The sequence below is a fragment of the Triturus cristatus genome, chromosome 7 (genome assembly GCF_964204655.1).
Source record: "Triturus cristatus chromosome 7, aTriCri1.1, whole genome shotgun sequence".
In the NCBI taxonomy this organism is placed as follows: Eukaryota; Metazoa; Chordata; class Amphibia; order Caudata; family Salamandridae; genus Triturus; species Triturus cristatus.
The window spans coordinates 1104962210-1104982327 of record NC_140590.1 but is presented as its reverse complement, the minus strand read 5'-3'; the positions used below and the strand labels follow the sequence as shown (position 1 = coordinate 1104982327).

General features: G+C 36.6%; 1 protein-coding gene across 1 annotated transcript in view; it reads left to right on the top strand.

Moving 5' to 3' along the window:
- Positions 1-20118, top strand: part of LOC146811161 (uncharacterized) — a 262013-nt gene that overhangs the window by 186456 nt on the left and 55439 nt on the right. The window contains exon 8 of the mRNA XM_085618221.1: positions 16240-16309. Coding sequence (XP_085474347.1) covers positions 16240-16278 — 39 coding nt within the window. The 3' untranslated portion in view covers positions 16279-16309. The remainder of the gene's footprint in view (positions 1-16239; positions 16310-20118) is intronic.

Sequence of the window (20118 nt, the reverse complement as noted above, 5' to 3'; positions counted from 1 at the left end):
TTAAAAAATATATCCACTGCAAATAGTGTTTCAAGAAGAAAACAACAAGACAATAGAAAGAAAATGCTAAATGCTAATGTACAATCAAAAGCAAGAAAGAATGACTTAAAAAGAAACACACTCTAGCACACAGGCAGCTGCTTCTCCTGCACTCCCATGCTTACTATTCAGCACTGAGTGATATTTCAGATAGCAGTGTGTAACGCTAACACATTCAACGTCACCAAGGCTCATTTCCTTTGCTCTAGTCTAATCACTCACCCAGGTTCCACATGCTCATGGTCTGAAGTAGCTGTTTGGACATGGGCTCTTTTCTGCCTCTCTAAACTATAAGGAAAATGTGTCAGGCTGTTATAGTAATTATCACTTGCTCTACCACAGTAGTAAATGTGCTTTGAAATTGCCAATCAAATATCGTTTTCTGCCTAGAATCACACCATGAGTCTGTGTGCACACATGAATTGTTGTCAGAGATTTAATTTGTGTTGCTCTTGTTCTGTAAGACTTGCACTCGTAGGAAAGGGGCAGCACATTTGATAGGATTTGAAAAGCTCAAAAAAAATATAGTAATATATTTAAATTACATAAAGGTATTTTTTTGTAGTTTCCTTTAGGAAATAAATGAAACATGCCTAGAAAACCAAGAAAGAGAAAAGAACATCAAAAACATCTATATTTGAAGACAATTGGACAACAAAAATTAGTTGAAGAACCTCATGTTGGAAAAAAGAAAAAGTCTTCTGGCAAGCAGACTAAGGATTTGTTTTAAAATATCCTCAAACATAGAAATAATTTAAAAAATATATCCACTGCAAATAGTGTTTCAAGAAGAAAACAACAAGACAATAGAAAGAAAATGCTAAATGCTAATGTACAATCAAAAGCAAGAAAGAATGACTTAAAAAGAAAAACAGAATTTCAAAACATTCGTTAAAAAATGTTTCAGAGAAGAGTGATGTTCAATTTGCTAAAGAATGTGAAAAAATATAGGAAGAAAGCAATATTTTATAAGAAAAAGAAACATATTGAATCAATTGTTGCAAAGGCTTTGGAATTAAAAAGTAAACTATTCATTTTAATTTTGAACAGGATCCGTACATTAGATAAAATAGTCAATGTAATGAAGTCAAAAAGCAAAAGGAAAAGAGTAGTGAAAAAAAATAACTTGTGTAATGTGTTCTTCGGAGAATGGAAGCATAGTTCAAGTACGGAACCTGTTTTTTAATGAAGAGAGTTATCTTCAAAGTAATAGTTTGCTGCATGCAGTTGACACCAGTGGTCGAGCTTATGAAGTTAACCCCTTCGCTGCTGCGGACATTCCGCTGCAGCGCTGGGGGGGGCAGGGGGCAGCGCGGTGGGCCGGTGCTCATGACGGAGCCGCTCCGTCATGAGCCACAGTTGAGCTGTGCTCATGACGGAACGGAAGAGTAAATAGTTTTATGTCAGCTGTGCGACATACCATTACAAGAAAATCTCCGAAAAATACCTACAACCTAAGAAGAAAAGAAGAGTCAAAATATATAAATGACTACAACCCAGTAATTTTATCCATGTGGAATGCTAACATGGATATTCAGTATGTAGCTGACAATTCTATTGCTGTTGCTCGGTATGTCACATCTTACATCACTAAATCTGAGAAAACGGAATTGAAAGAAATGTGGGAAGAGATTTCTCACGAGAAGGCTGTCAGTAAAAAGCTATACAGTTTCAGTTTAAAGATGTTATCGCATCGAGAAATTGGGTCATACGAATGCTCAGATAGGTTATCATCTGCAAGTCTGTACTCCAAATCCAGAAGAATAATCTGGGTAAGTTTAGGCCTTGCAGGAATGCGAAATCGGGTACTGAAATCTATTCGAGAAATTGAATATTTAGCAGAGAACGAACCAGAAAGTACAGACATTTTGAAAACAAATATGTTGGACACATATTACCCAAACAGAAGTCATCATCTTGAGAACATGTGTCTCTATGAAGTGCTTCAGAACTACATTTTTACACGGAATGCCACAGAAGACATCAACAATGGAAAATATAAAGTCATTGGTGAGGAAGGATGTTTAGTGAAACAAACAAAAGGAAGTTTGATTAATCACAGGAAGCTGAGTTGCGACACTACTGACAAAAAGGAATTTTACTACTTAGCACTTTTACAGCTGTTTAAACCATGGCGTTCAGAGGATGAATTACTTGGAGATTTTCAGAGCTATGAAGATTCCTTTAATGCATGTAAAGATAGCATAGAATGCAGTACTTTCACAAATTATGTACATATGTTAAATGAAGAAATTGAACAAGAAGGTACAATTGCAGCTGAAGTAGCTAGAGACAGTTCTCAAGACAGTCAAAGTTCTGGTACGCTCAGTCAAGATCCTCTAGGACAACCAATCGTAGAAAATGAAGCTGCAATAGCCATGACGGAAGTGGAAACAGCTATGAATCAAGCTTAGGAAGATTTAATAAACTTATCAAATTTGGAACAAAAACTGAATGATAAACAACAACAAATTTATGAAGAAGTCACAAAAGAAATTGATCATGGATTACTACATGAAAATAAAGAGTGCTCATGCACATCATTTGAACCAATCAGAATGTATGTGAGTGGAAAAGCTGGACCTGGAAAAAGTTTCTTAATTAAAGTAATTAGAAGCTGCCTACAGAAAAAAACTGATTCAACTTTGTCTTGTGTTGTTACTGCTCCAACTGGGTTAGCAGCATATAACATAAAAGGAATTACCTTACATCGTTTGCTAATGTTACCAGTAGAGCATGAAAACAAAATAGAATACCACAAGCTGACAGGAGAAGCATGTTTTGAAGTTTCAAGAGTGTTGAAGAAAATGAAAGTTCTCATTATTGATGAGGTAAGCATGGTATCAAACTTAATGCATGCCTTTGTGCATTTAAGAATGCAGCAAATTCTAAAGACAGACTAAGACGTGTTATTTGGAGGAAAACATGTTATAGTTTTTGGGGATCTACTGCAGCTCACTCCAGTTAAAGGACAACCAGTATTTAATACTCTTGCACATGAAGACACGAAAAAGTCATTAGGAAGTATAGGTAATGTGAATATTTGGTCATACTTTGAGTACAAAGAACTCATTACCAATATGCGGCAAGCAAATGATGATGATTATGCAAGTATTCTCAAAGATATCAGAATTGGACTACTCACAGAACATGGCAGAAAAGCTTTACAGAGTTGATTGCTATGTAATTTGTTTCCAACAGTACAAATAGTTCCAGAGAAAATATACAAGAAAATTGCAGAAAAAAAATACTGTAATCTGCTTAATGCCAACACTACATGAATGCTCTATATTCAATGAAGAACTTTTGAAATTGGAAAATGAAGAGATTATAAAAATGGAAGCCGTGGATAAAATACAGCATGAAGGAATAACTATTATATTGACAGGCAAATTGAAAACTAAATTGGATTCTCTTGAGAAAAACATATCGAAAACAGCTGGTTTAGAAAATAATCTTTATGTATGTATGACTTGTCGAGTAATTTTCAGACGTAATTTGAATGTAGAAAAAGGTTTAGTGAATGGAGCTATGGGTAAAGTTGTCGGTTTTGTTAATTACTAGAAAAAAGATGGAATTGAATTTTTAAAAATAAAATTGATAAAATTTGATCAGATTGAAGAGGTTAAAGACATTAGTCGTTGTTCAGTTTGTTTTTTGCTTGTGAAAGACATATATGTACGTAGGAAGCAGTTTCCGTTTTCTCTAGCATATGCTGTAACTATTCACAAATCTCAAGGATTAACTGTAGATAGTGCTTTTGTAAACATTGGATCTAGTGTGTTTAAAGAAGGTATGGCATATGTTGCTTTGCCACGAGTGAAAAAATTATCTGGTTTATTTATGATAGACTTTGATTATTCAAAAGTTAGTGCTGATGCAAATTGTGTAAAGGAGTATAATAGATTAAGAAGAAGCTATGCTCCTCATTTAGGTCAGTATCCTGTGTTTGAAAAACATGTTGTTTGTCGGAAAAGGAGAATGGAGAATATCTGTAATGAGGATGTACAGAGGAGAAAACAAAAAGACAGTGATGTGATTGCAAGCAAGAAGAAAAAGAACAATGTTGAAGAGGTTGTTGGTTGTCATTTTGAAAATAGCTCTGGTGTCAACTGCTACGCTAATGTAGTGCTGAATGTTGTATTTTATCTTGAAAGTTTGCAAGAGCAGATAATACTAAATCATGAAAAAAGATTCTGTTCTCTGCTGAGTTTCCTTTATGAGAAGCTGAGTAATGATAACACTAAAATAGAAAGTGCTTCTGATGTTAGAAATCTTTTAGATGTATGTTCTGGATGTACACAGTTTACACAAAATGTCCAGCAAGATGCACAGGAATTCTTAATGTATATGCTTATGGTACTGGAAGATGAAGGGGTAGAAATAGAAAATATGTTTGGTCTCTCTTATAAATGGGACTATTGTTGTGAAAACTGTATGAACACATGCAGCACTAATGTTGATTCTGAAAGGTTCATACATTTAACATTACCAGAGAGTAAATCAGTGACTTTTAGTAAATTAGTTAAAGATGCAAATCACAACATGGAATGTTCTCAATGTAAATCAGAAATGTTATCAACGTTATTTTTAAAGAAATATGGACAGTATATAATTTTATTGATACAACGTTGTAGAGCTGATCGAACAAAATTGGACACTTTAATAAAGAAGTTTATAGGAAATCAATTATCAATATCAGGAAAGACTTTTGTTGCAGTTGCTATAATTTTCCATGATGGACCTTCTATAACTTCTGGTCATTACACAGTTTACCTAAAATGTGAAAAAGGCTGGACACTGTGTAATGATTCTCAATTGATTTTCAAGCAATGTTTGCCTGCAGAATTACCAAATTGCTACTTAATTTTTCGAAAACCAAAATTTTAGATACAAATTGTAGCATCTGAAGAAACCATTATTTCGATTTTATAGGATTACCATTGGATATTTCACCTAAAAAGGATTTGAAAATTACCATTTGGCCTCATAGAAAGGTAAATGTTTCTATTGTGGACTTCTTTGACAGATATTATTTTGGTGTATGTGCTTAAGCAACAAGATTTACAGACGTTATTTATAGGAAATAGTTATTGTTCTTAGAAAATATTTTTAAAATATATTAGTTACATTTCTATCAAGGTATGTTTTACTGAGGATAGATTCAGGGATTTTTTAAACAATCTATCAGATTTTTTTTTTTTTTGCCCGCTGTTAAGTGATGAATACAATTGATATCACTGTTTTCAGTGAAATTCAATATATTCTGAAAACTGCAAAAAAAGGGCAAAAAATTACTTTGTTAAATATGAAAATATGTGTACTGTTTTTTAAAATGTATTTTTAAATATTACTACTTTTTTCTTTTTTTTCAGATCTAGAAAGAAAATTTAGGAAATTGAATCCATTTTTCTTGCAATTAAAAAAAAACATTTATTTCTAATTAAGTTATTTTGTTGGTCAGGTAAGTTTAAAATATCTGTATTTCTCACCCCTTCACTTTCATGCTCCCTTTTCTTCACTTCTCCTCACTCTGCTTTTCTTATTCCCCTTCCCTCTCTCTTCTTCCTTTACTGCTCTTTTGTAACTCCCTCACTCCTTCTCTACCACTTCCCTAGGTTTACTGCCTCCATCACTATTTTTTCAACCATGTTTCTCTCCCTGTCTCCATATGTCTCAGTCATTCAAACTGCCTTACTCCTTCTCAGTTCCTTGCTCTCTGTCTCTGTTTCTGTCTCTCTCCCTTTGTCTGTCTTACCCTTAATTACCTTAACATCTCTGTTTCTACCACTCCTCCTCTCTCCATCACTCATTTTCCATCTATGTTAATTTTTTAACCTTCTCCGTTATTCTCCTTCCCTCACCTTCCCTAACTGTCACTATCCTTTACTCATAGCCACTCCTATTCTACTACTTCACTTCCTCCTGTCTGTATCTCACAACCCTTCACCTTTTCACATTCGTTCCTTCACTCTCTCTCACTCTCATTTGCTCATTGAAATCCTGACTCCCTTTCTCTCACTCCAGTTTCCTAAATCCCTCCATCCCCTCACTCCCCATCTCTCACTTTCCCTTACCCCCTTTTCTAATCCTCATACCCCTTATCTCGCCATCGCTCCACTTCTCTTACTTTCAATCCCTTTACCCTGCTGTACTTCATCAGCTTCATCTGCTACTCCCTTTTCCTATCTCCGTCCCGTACTCCCCTTTTCTCACTCCCCCTCCCTCACTCTCCATTACTCACTGCCATTCCCTTACTTATTCACTCTTCTTACCTGTATCCTCTACCCTTAGTCCTTTTGTTGCAGTCAGTCTTTCACTTCCCTTTCATGACTGATCATACTTTCCTTTTCTCACTCATTCTGTCAGTCCTTTCCTCCTCTTCACTCAGTCATTTCAATCATTTCAATCATTCATGTATACACTACACATTCATTCAATACAATTACAACACAGTATATTAGGAATATAGCTCTTCTTGGAGAAGTGAAGTGAGTTCTGAAAAGAACTGTTTTTTTTGTCTTTTTTGTTTTGTATTTTTTTTTTGTTTTTTAACAATTTTGTATTTTTTTTGATTTTTTTAAAGCACCAAAAAAAAACTGCCAATGAAAAACTGTTCAACAGGAACAAAAACAATAAATGAAAAACATTATGGGCTGGAGCATGTGTGCTGCTGTATTTTGTTTTCAATCAAGTTAATACTGCTCTCACCGTAGCAAAGAACAGCATTGCACACATTACAATGTATGTGCACCTTCTGGAAAAGTGGGCGGATGTCCAGTGACCTGGTACACGGAGAATCTGACGCCGCAGATGATCTGCTCGGCTGAGCAGGTGGAGGGTTGTCTCTTAGGGCACTAGTTGTCTCTCAAGCATAATGTACAGGATGCACTGTCTTGAAGTGTCTCAACATTGAATAAATACTAAATGAGTATTTCTTGGTGGGATCTCCTCTGGACAACACACTTCCACAAATAGTGCATGTCACCTTCGGTGCATTGACCTTCTTTTGGCCCTCTGGAAACGTGAAGAATTTCCAAATAAAAGAGTCTTTTTGTTTGGTCTTCCTTGGTGGTACCACAAATGTCTCCTCCTCACTCCCTGAGGTAGACTGCTGTTCTGCCATTTTCTATAACGTTTGATAGCTGTTCAGCTCCTTGTCCCAGGAAATGAGAAGAAATAGTGAGGGGAGTGGGTGTGGTGTTTGAAGATTCGGGAACAGAAACTACTATGAACCAATGAAAAGTGTTGTTTCGTAATCACATGACTAGCCGTGCGCGCACGGTGCGCGCACACACAACGGTGCACGCACGCAGCAGCAATTAATTACTTTTAACCAGATTTCTAAAACATGAAAAGGAGACAGGGAAGACACTCCCTGACCCCCTAGACCTTCTCTGGGGGTCCCTAAAGGACCTCGTAAATAAAAAAAAAACATTTTGTTTATAAAAAAAAATCGCAGGGTGCGCGCACGGTGCACGCACCCCCGCGGCAGAAGATAGCCAAAGAGAAAAGTTAAGAACGTGAAAACAAGTAACAGAAGACACTTCCTAATGCCCTAGGCCTTGTCACAGGGTCTCAAAAGTACCCACAAGAGCAAAAAAAACAAAACAAAATTACGGGTGAGCGCACGGTGCGCGCACCGTGAAAAACCCAACGAAAAAAAAAACATTTTAAACTGTTTATAAGTTTATAGAAGATATTAACTATGCTGTTCAACTGTATCCAAATTAAAAAAAAAAGAGCTGAGCCATTCCATATTACAGGATACAGTCAATCTATAACTATATACAAAGGTAGTTTATTGTACAATAAATATAAAGAAAATACAATAATACATACATAAATTAGCATTTAAAAAACCTTGCAAATTCACTAAAAAAAACATAGGTTTCACACACGTTATAGTTAGAAATTAGCATTTAAAAAACCTTGCAAATTCACTAAAAAAACCATAGGTTTCACACACGTTATAGTTTGGAATTAGCATTTTAAAAACCTTGCAAATTCACTGAAAAAACGATAGGTTTCACACACGTCATAGTTAGGAATTAGCATTTAAAAAACCTCGCAAATTCACTGAAAAAACCATAGGTTTAACACATGTTATAGTTAGCTGGACATTTCACTCATACAAAACCATTGAAATTCCCCCGTTATAGTTAGTTCAGCTAACTATAACTCGCGCGCCCGCAATCCACTGCTGATGACGTCACATATTACATCACTTATGACATGGTCAGTGACATCACTCATGACATCACTGATGACATCTCAAATGACATCACTGATGACATCATCCTTGTGTAAGAGTGGCAGACCTCCTCTTATCCTAATATAAACTTTGATACACACATTGAAAAATACAAACTAAAGTTTTGAAAAGTATAGAGATACCAATACCAGTTAGAACAACCTATTCAGTAATTCCAAAATCTACATACGCATCCACTCATTCATCAACACTTCTATATAGTCACTCATACATGTACTCAGTCATCATATGTACTCATACACCTATACATCCTGTTACACACCTACACTCATACATAGAGTTACTCACACACATACTCACACATGCAAATAAACATCCATTTACTTGCATATACAGCTATTCACACACCACTACACTTACTTCTACATTAACGTACACATACTTACTCTTAAACAATCACTTACAGAAACACATACTTATTTATACAGGAACTCTTCCAATCTCTCACTCTCACTCTCATATATCCTCACTTATATACATCAAAACTCACATATACTAGTTTAAAACATATGCACTTACTCATAAAGACACTATTGAGACAGTCATTCACTCTCTTACTCACCCATACACGCACTCATCCACACATACTGTCCTGCTCACATACTGTCTTCAAAACACATACAAACAGTGAGTCACTCTTTCATGCATCTATACGCTAAGTAACATCCCCCACTGAACCATACAGACACTCATACTGATACTCTAAAAACGAACTAATAACCCACATACACACTCATGTAGCTACTCACCAACTCATGCAAACACTTATACACAAAGTGAGACACTGATACAGATATTTAAATATTTAAACATTACTCACTAATACTTGTATTCACTAAGATACTGTTAATAAGTCAGTTATACAATTAATTTTACAAAAAAAAACCATCCATTTAGACACTTATTTACCCATTTATTCTTCCTTTAACCTTTAGATATACATATATAAAAAATATTTACTTTTCCGAAAGACACATATTCACTGGATGATGTCATCAGTGATGTCATCAGTGATGTCATTTGAGATGTCATCAGTGATGTCATGAGTGATGTCTCTGAGCATGTCATGAGTGATGTAATATGTGACGTCATCAGCAGTGGATTGCGGGTGCACGAGTTATAGTTAGCTGAACTAACTATAACGGGGGATTTTCAATGGTTTTGTACGAGTGAAATGTCCAGCTAACTATAACATGTGTGAAACCTATGTTTTTTTCAGTGAATTTGCAAGGTTTTTTAAATGCTAATTCCTAACTATAACATGTGTGTCTTTCTGAAAAAAAAATATTTGTAATATATGTATAGCTAAAAATTAATGGAAGAAGACATGGGTAAATAAGTGTCTAAATACAGTATTAGCATCACCAGAGGATTGCGGTCGCGTGAGTTATAGTTGCCTGCACTAACTATAACGGGGGAATTTCAATGGTTTCTCACGAGTGAAATGTCCAGCTAACTATAACTTGTGCGAAACCTATGGTTTTTTAAGTGAATATATATATACATATATACATATTGAATCCACCTCTAAACCAGAGACTGGAACAACAGGGGCAGTGAAATGGCAAACAATGTTTTAATGACCTAGGCTATCATCTATGCATTTTGCCATAAGCATTGCTAATGATAGTTGTATTTAAATTACGTTCAACCAATCACTATCAACATTATATAACAAACAGTAAAGTAAGAATAAACAGACCACGCTTAAACATTCAGCCATATTGTAGTGAAGCAGAGCACACATATAACATATATAGACTACAATGTTATCCAAAGCCATGAAACACCAGTAGAAAAATAATAGATGAATTACAAATAAATTAATATCTATACATATATATGTATCTCAGGGGAGACAGAAATGCGTAGATGTTGCTTTTATCTTTGAAACAAATATTAAAATAAAATAAGGAACTTATTGACAACATCTCGTGAGTGTGACCTAACTCCTTTTTGTGGGAGAACTTATGGGTATATATATATATATATATATATATATATATATATATATATATATATATATATATATATATATATATATATATATATATATATATATATACATATATATATGTACACATATATATACATACATACATATATATGTGTATATATATATATATAAAGTCCAAAGCTCACCCCAGATAAGAATGAGACCGACACACCATGGGAAGGACAACGGGATTTATTTCAGCAAATTGTTGCAGCGCGTTGTATGCACGATTCAGGAAACGCTGTGGCAAACACGTTTCAGCTGCTTAGGCTTTCATCAGTGCCTGGTTTCCAAGAAGGTTCTTTCGCCTGGGGCTGGTTTAAATCTTGTGATACAGTTGTAGCCACTCCCATTATTGCGATGGTTTTTGGCTCTTCCTTTGCTTTACTGCATTGTTCACCGTGCTGGCCTAAGATCCGCTGCATGCTGGGAAACATGGTCCTATGCGGTTACCCATACAGTGAGGGGTTTGACCAAACACCCAGTGGCGTCCCAATTCCTATTGGCATCCTGACTTCACTCACCACCAAGGACAAATCCTAGGAAATCAGCTATGGCAGCTGAAACCAGTAGATTCCCCTGTAGAAAATTCTACAGCCTCTCTCCCCGCACAGTAGGTAAGACACTGTGGTAATATAACCGCATGGGGTTGATGCGTTGTATTTAGGTACATAGTCCAAAGTTGGTGGCTTCACGCGTCACACCAAACCGAGAGGGGGTGTCGGAGACCAGTGCCTGCCTTCTGGTCAAAACATAAAGTCCAATGCTCACCCCGGATAAGAATGAGACCGACACACCACGGGAAGGACAACTGAATTTATTTCATCAAATTGTTGCAGCACGTGGTATGCACGATTCAGGAAACGCTGTGACAAACGTGTTTCAACTGCTTAGGCTTTCATCAGTGCCTGGTTACCAAAAAGGTCCTTTCACCTGGGGCTGACTTAAATCTTGGAATAGTGTTGTAGCCACTCCCATTATTGCGATGTTTTTCGGCTCCTCCTTTGCTTTACTGCGTAGTTCACCGCGCTGGCCTAAGATCCGCTGCATGCTGGGAATCGAGGTCCGATGCGGTTACCCATACAGTGAGGGGTTCGACCAAACACCAGTGGCGTCCCAATTCCTATTGGCATCCTGACTTTACTCACCACCAGCGACGAATCCTAGAAAATCTGGTATTGCAGCTGAAACCAGTAGATTCCCCTGTAGAAAATTCTACAGCCTCTATCCCTACACAGTAGTTAAGACACTGTGGCAATATAACTGCACGGGGGGGACGCATTGTATTTAGGTACATAGTCCAAAGTTGCTGGCTTCACGCATCACACCAGACCGAGAGGGGGTGTTGGAGACCAGTGCCTGCCTTCTGGTCAAAACATAAAGTCCAAAGCTCACCCCGAATAAGAATGAGACCGACACACCATGGGAAGGACAACTGGATTTATTTCAGCAAATTGTTGCCGCGCGTGGTATGCACGATTCAGGAAACGCTGTGGCAAACGCGTTTCAGCTGCTCAGACTTTCATCAGTGTCTGGTTTCCAAGAAGGTTCTTTCGCCTGGGGCTGGTTTAAATCTTGCGATCGTGTTGTAGCCACTCCCATTATTGCGATGTTTCTCAGCTCCTCCTTTGCTTTACTGCGTTGTTCACCTCGCTGGCCTAAGATCCGCTGCATGCTGGGAAACGAGGTCCGATGCAGTTACCCATACAGTGAGGGGTTCGACCAAACACCCAGTGGCGTCCCAATTCCTATTGGCATCCTGACTTCACTCACCACCAGCGACGAATCCTAGGAAATCAGGTATTGCAGCTGAAACCAGTAGATTCCCCTGTAGTGAAACAGAGCACACATATAACATATATATACTACAATGTTACCCAAAGCCATGAAACACTAGTAGAAAAATAATAGATGAATTAAAAATAAATTAATATCTATACATATATATTTGTATTTTAGGGGAGACAGAAATGCTTTTATCTTTGAAACAAATATAAAAATAAAATAAGGAACTTATTTACAACCTCTCGTGAGTGTGACCTAACTCCTTTTTGTGGGAGGACTTATGGGTATATGGGAATATATATATTAAGGTTAAAAAATATCATATCCTCAAAAATGCACAAGGCAAGCAAAATCTCAGCAATACCAGTGTGGATTCATCTAGCCAGTCGGAGGTTTCTATGGCGGATCTCTCCCTTGTTCGGGAGTTAGAGGACCTTTGGGATGACAATCCCAGCCAAGAACTCACATCTACCCCTGGTTTGAACACGACTGGCATAGATATTGAAAAGAGTAAATTCACCCACTTCAGGCCCAAATCCACCTTCACACCTATCGCACTACACGACTACATCGATGCGTTCCATGATATAGTGACTACCAAAATTAAGAAACTCAACAGGTCAGTCAACATGGCCAAACAACATTATTGTGAACAAGATCAAAAATATCATAAACTCATGACTAAATTGAAAACCAAAAAAGTTTTAGTCATTCGCAACCGCGACAAAGGGGGAAACATAGTCCTGTGGTCCCAGCAGGACTGCAAAACTGAGGCTTTTGGTCAACTCAACGATCGTGAATGCTAAACTCACTCGAACATGGCAAATCTTAAATTGACATATCAGACATTTCACAACTAACTTACAATGTGGAGGAAAAAGGACCTTATATGTAAAGATGAGTACACATTTTTAAAGAAAGATAAACCAACTACTCCTTCCATTTACTTTATTCTGAAGGTCCACAATCACTAAACCGCCAGGTCGTCCCATCATCACAGCTAGGGACAGACTTCTTGAAAACACCTCCATTTATATTGATTTCTTTTTGCAAGATTTTGTAAAAGCATTACCCTCATATGTGCGGGACACCAGTGACTTCATTAGAAAGATCACAAATGTTAATTGGTGTACAGATTATTTGCTAATGGTACTCAATGTATCAGCTCTCTACATGAGTATGCAATACAATGATGGCATCAATGCAGTTCAGTTCTATCTGTCCCAAAGATCTGCACTTTACAGGTCACACAATGAGATGCTTATTTCTATGATTGACTTTTGTCTTCATAATAACATCTTTGTGTTTAACTACCTCCTATATCAACAAACTAGGGGGGTTGCTATGGGGGCTAGCTTCTCCCCCAGCTATGCTTGCTTACACATGGGCTCGTGGGAGGAGCTGGTCCTGAAGGCGGTGTACACTAACATTATGAAACACAATGTACAAATTTGGCTCCGCTTCATCGTTGATTTGTTTTTAGTATGGCATGGGACCAAACAACAGGCTTTGCAATTTGTTGAACAGATTAACTGCAATTCCCTCAATTTGCATTTCACAGCCACGATCAGTGAGACTAGCGTTAATTTTCTAGACACACAGGTATTTGTACAGAACAACAAACTACAAACCCGCCTGTACCATAAAGAAACGGCTGGAAATTCTACACTGCACGCAACCAGTTCTCACCCGCGACATTTAGTGAATAGCATCCCATATGGCGAGATGCTTCGACTCAAAAGGATTTGCAGTACCGAGGTTGATCTTAAGATTGCACTGGAATTGAGCAGGCAGAGGTTTTTGGAAAGAGGTTATTCACCCAAAATCAATAACCAGGCAATAGCTAAAACCCAGATGCTTGACAGGAAAGATCTACTTAGAGATAAGCAGGTGGTGAATACCCCCATTGCAACCAGAACTGATTTAAACCCCAATGCCATGCATAAATTCCGCCTTATCATAGGATACAGTAGACAGCACAAAGAAATCCACAAGATCATACAATCAAGTTGGCCACTAGTACTGAATGACCCAGTGTTAGGACCCCTGCTTCCTCAGAGGGTGTCCATCACCCATAGCAAAGCTCCCTCCATGAGGGACCGTTTTGTCACAACTAATCCAGAGATCATTGAAAACACCTCCTGGCTGCAGACACACAAGGGTTTTATTCATTGTAAAACATGTAAAGCATGCATTCATGGTGTTAATACTGTATCTTACACTGTCCGTTTCTGCCAAAGAAAGTTTAAGATCACGAAACAGTTAACATGCAAAACTGAATACGCAGTTTATGTACTCACGTGCTCGTGTGGCTTAAAGTATATTGGGAGTACAAAACTTCAAGTACACAAGCATATTCTCCAACACCTTTGCGCCATCACAAACCAAGACAGCACTTATCCAGTTGCCAGGCACTTTAGAGAAGTCCATCAATCTAACAACAAGGAACTGAGCTACTATGTGATAGACACAATTTCTCCCAGCAGAAGGGGTGGAGATAGAGATTACAAACTCAGGAGGCTAGAAACCAGATACATCCTGCAGTTTGACACCAGGCAGCCCAATGGGCTCAATGTTACTGAAGACCTCCATACATGTTTTTAAGATTGTATAGTACGATAGACAATTGGGTATTTTTACTTATGTGTACAATAAAGCTTGGTGAGGACAATATCAAATGTGCATATGACATTACATTGCTACTATTTATTATAGATAAGTGTACTATTTATTAGGCAAGTTCCATTTGTAGTGGATGATTTTAGCTAATAACTCAATTATATATATACATTTATATAATTATATATTTATGATGAACATCGGATTTTATTCATATTCTTTGTATAGTTTTGATATGGATAATCCCGTATTTATTTACTTATTTATATGTTCATATATCCCTGCTCTATGAGTTAGCGTCGAACTTGTGAGAAATCCTGCCCATCTATCTTATACGAACATATAGGATGCATGCAGTACATGTCCTTTTTAATGTATTATACATCTATTTTTTGCACATGCTCTCTTGCACATATTTATACACACCTGAATACACATATTTATTACCTGCCAGTCTGCGCAACAACAGACAAGTATATCAGCCGCAAATGTACTTTAAGCTAACTAGGAGGCAGTACCATTTGAAAAAAAAACATAATGGGGAGTCTTTGAGCCATGTGACTTTCACCAACATAACTCTAGTTCTGACATGGATCTACTACTTCCTATGCCAGGGAATCACGGGTATTTTACTGTAACAAGCCTGAAACGCAGAATGGCACACATCCCCCAGCAGATTCCTTTTCCACATCTCCTTGTAGAGTGTTCCTATCATATGAAACCATATTTGGCCTCAAACACTCTTTGATACTATATGGAGCTATGAACTTTTAAACTCTGTTTGGTGCCATTTTGGTGTGATTCATAGTCCATAATGTAACTGCTGTTTTTTATGAAATCAACTATTTATTTTGCACTTTGCACTTCTCAAACACTTTTGCACTGATTGTTGACCGCGTGGCTTACCAGTACGACCCTATTTTCAACAACAGGGACAATGTATTAAGTTTATGTACCTTACTATGTGACAGGACTGTTGATTGAAATTATGATTACCAGCCCGTACAGCATTTTATGATGTATTTTACTGCCATTCGGTTATCGCCATGTACAAGTTTAATTTGCCTCAACATTTTATTGTAAATATTTGTATGGATAATTTTATCTTTACATATCTATATCTATTGAATCATTGGAGGCTACACATAGAATGATGTGTTAGGTACTTAACTTTGTGAGTATTTTCTCCAGTTTTATTGTACTGCCGGTCACGTGGCCATCGGATTTCTGTTGCTCTGCCACTTTAAAAGCACTGAAAAAATGTCTTGCCATGCCGAGTGAACAAGGCTCGTGTGAGCTGAAACGCGTCTTGACATCCGGAAATAAAAATAATTGAGCACGAATCTGGGTCCGTGTCCGCCATTCTTGATTCCAGAGAGTTGGATTCAGGCTGGAACTATGCAATATATATATATTCCTGAAGCAGCTAACTCACAGTTAGAAACATACAATTGCAGGTTTAAGTAGGAAAAATGGCACAGTCCGGTATTCGTTCTTCATAAATATTTTTTTTTTCTTTTTTCAGCCAGCTGCATCGTGTGTGACAAAAAAAGAATACGTGTAGAGGCCGGACCCTTCAACTGGACCATAGAGTGGTAACTATTAGATTGTCTATTTAAATGACAACATCCCTTATTCTCTCCACCTACTTTAAAATCAGCACAAACCTACATATGTTATTTCCTGTTTTAAATCAGTGAACACTGCGTGCAATATGTTTCGAGTAATTCACAATGGAAATGCATTTATACAGAATCAAATTATATACAACAAATTTTCCACAACAGAGTTTATGATATTTTCAAAAATGCAACAGAAAATTAACTTTTCCATTAATGCCTGTTAATTATCAACCTTTAACATTTTGATAAATCTTTGTGGTAAAGAATCATGCTTAAAAACAACAATAGGGCACAGTCCATTTCAGTGCCTTTGGATATTTACTGTAGGCAAATAAAATACTATTGCAACTAGTTGGTTTAATATGCAGTTTTGTTCAAATTTTTTCATTTTTAATGTACACTTAAATGTCCAAATAATTAATGGTCTAATTGTTCATTTTATATTCAAATTGTAGCTTTTGGACATTATTGTTTGAGAGGTTTTAAATCCATTATGTGTCTTGTTATTTTTTCTTGTTTATCTTTTCGATAGTCTTAGGCACCAACAAATCCTCTCTGTTTCATGCTCTTTCACTCTTCAATGCATCTACAAAAACAGATACAGGATAGCCTTGTCTCTTAAATCTTACAAGCATCTCTTGTACCTAAGTTTCAAACTCCTTCTCCTCCGAAGAATCTCTTATGAGTCCTAAACATTCTCTGTAGTGCAGTTGGTTGGTTTACAATGCAGTTATGGGCATTATATATTCTGTCTTCCAGATAATGCCATTAATGTGATTTAAAAAGCCCATTAAGTCCCTGATATAAGATGTGAGGTTTGCTACATATGGAACAAAAAGATATCGACAAACCTGAATGCATTGTCAAATAAAGCATCATAGGAACTCACAATCTGTCACCCTGGGGGATTTTATACCTTTAATAATATATATATCGTTGGTGTGGTGGGCTGGTTCTTCTTCAAATATTGGAATTCCTCATCTTTGAGCAGCCCTATTTTATGCCAATCTTGCAGTTGTTTATAAAATTCCATCATGATTTTATTAATCAGATTCTCTTCCAATCTTTCATAGTAGTTAGGATCAGTAGGCTGTCTTTTTACTTCCTCATAGTATTTAATGTGATCCGCTATGTTTCTTCCCTTATCAGAGGCTTTTATGACAATGTACTTGTCTTTTTGCAGATCTTTTAATCCCCACCAGTCTTCCACAGCCATATTTCTCCATTGTTGGCAACAGTTCTTTCTCTCTTTTAGAGATATATCTTTTAATTCCTCTGCCATCAATTTCTGAAATAGATCTAATGCATTGCCTTGTGGAAGTTGTGAGCATAACTTTGATTTTGGGATACAACTACTGATGATCAATTTATGGGTTTGTGTTCCCATTATTTAATAATACTCCTGATCCGATATTTCTTCCAAATGGTCAACTCTCTGTGATGTGCATGACTCCATTTCTATGCTAGATAGAACTTTCATGGGGACAATATCTTCTGTTATCAAAGTTATACATATTTGAGGAGCACTAGACCTTCTCATGTATGTTTTCATAGCAAAGTATTTTTTTAATTTTCATTTTCTACAAAATTTGTATAAAGCCACTCTTGCTGTGGCGAAATTAATTTCTGTACAGGACCAAAATGTGATACCTTTTGTTTAGCAAATTTCTATACTTATTGTTCAAACTTTTTGTTGATAAGTTGATTACCAAATCATCCTCTGAAATGCATATGTTTGTGCTTTACACTTCTTTGTACCTCTGACACTTTTGTCTTTGACTTTTACTGCTCCCCCTTGTTCTTTTTTATTTCCAGTAGTTGGAGCTCTCTTGCCTCCCCTCACATTATCATTCGGAAGAGGCGCATTTCTCTGGGAAAACACAATTTTAACTGCATTGTAACTGGTCCTTCATCCCCTGAACGGACTTCAGAGCTTTCTAAGCTTGACGGGGGTCTACTATTATCCTGCATTTGATCCATTGTTTGTCTGCTATAAATTGCATCAAATCATCTGGAAAAAGTGAAATTCTTCCAGTGGTGTAGTCTGTGTTGTGTTGAATGTTTTACATTTTTGAAGTTGTGCTTCTTTTTCATACTTATATAATTTTTTTCTCTAGTTGCTCAAAGGCTTTTTTTTCCCCTCTTCTTTTTCTTGATATTTTTCCAAGGAGTTTTCTAAATCCTAGATCTTCCCAGTTGTTGCCAACAATCAGCATGAATAATGAGGGTGTTTATTAATTTCATTGAATAATCTGTGGTATCAGTCTATCATTGTTTAAGCAGATTCTGATCCATATCGCTAAGTGTTCATAGAACAAAAATCCTTGAGGCTGTCGGAATCTGACTCCATTCATTATACTTCTTCATATATATATATATATATATATTTATATATATATATATATATATATATATATATATATATATATATATATATATATAACGTGGATTCCGCTGTAGGTATCGTTTCTTTACCAAATGACGGACACGGACCCAGACTGGTGCTAGAAAGTGTTTATTCCACCGTCGCCATAACGCGTTTCAGCTCCGTAGAGCCTTGATCACATGACATGGTATCCACCTTACGTGTCTTATTTAAAGTCATGCACAACACTTTGGGACCGTCACATGGTCATAGATATAAAAGACAGACATAAAAGACAGACATCATTGTGTTATCGTAATCGGCATATTTGTAAACCCAGTGTTTAAAATTCTACTTAAAATTGTACACACAATGGATGCCTCATTGGCAATCAAAGTTATATATATTTCTTTTATACTTGCTTTTACCGATAGTAAATGATGTTTATATCCCATACTGATTGCATTGTCACATTTTATAGGGTTAAATCCCTGTTTGCATACAATATATAATCAGACAGTCCGGACCCCTACGTGTCACCAAAGTATGTTGTGCAAAATTATGCTGTGCAAAACCGTGCATTGTATGTACAAAAAGTGCAATGTGCTTAAGTGCAATGAGAGTTGGGCATATCAGCAACCTAAAACCATAAAGAATAGCATCTAAGTTCTCTATGATCTTACAGACATATTCAATAATTTTCTATTTTGAAAGTCTCTTACATGATTTAAGGAAGATATCTATGGATACCGGAATACCTCAACATGGTTAACCTATTTAGCAGCTTTAAAGTGCAATGTGCAGATTCTAATAAATTACGGCATATAAATACAATATCAATACAATACCATATAGATAAATATATAAATACATAAATATATAAATAAATACTTAAAATATATACATATTAATATTTATACACCATTTTAAAGGAATCAATTTAAAGCATTAATTAGTGTTTTTATGCAGTTTCTAATTCTTGCCATGGTGTTTCTTAACTTGCAAATTTTACTAATAATACAGTGATAGTTTTCAACTTAGACATGTATGTAGATCTTCTGTAACATTCAACACTGTTGGTGCCTTTGAGTTATATATCTTGTTTCAAGTTTTCTCAGTTTAGTGATCCTGTCTCCTCCTCGTCTGCTAGGTGGTACTGAGTCTACAACAAAGTATTTGAGGGCTGTGTTGTCGGAGTTGTGTTTCTCTTTAAAGTGACGTGCCACAGGATATGTGTTATCTTGATTTGTTATGGCACGTAAGTGCTGAAGAATGCGTTGATGCACCTGCAACACAGTGCTGCCTACGTATTGCAGGCCACAAGTGCACTGCAACACATACACAGCAAACTCCATTTTACATGTTAGTAACTTGTCTATTTTGTATTCCCTATCGCTGAAAGGGGTGTTATAAGTGT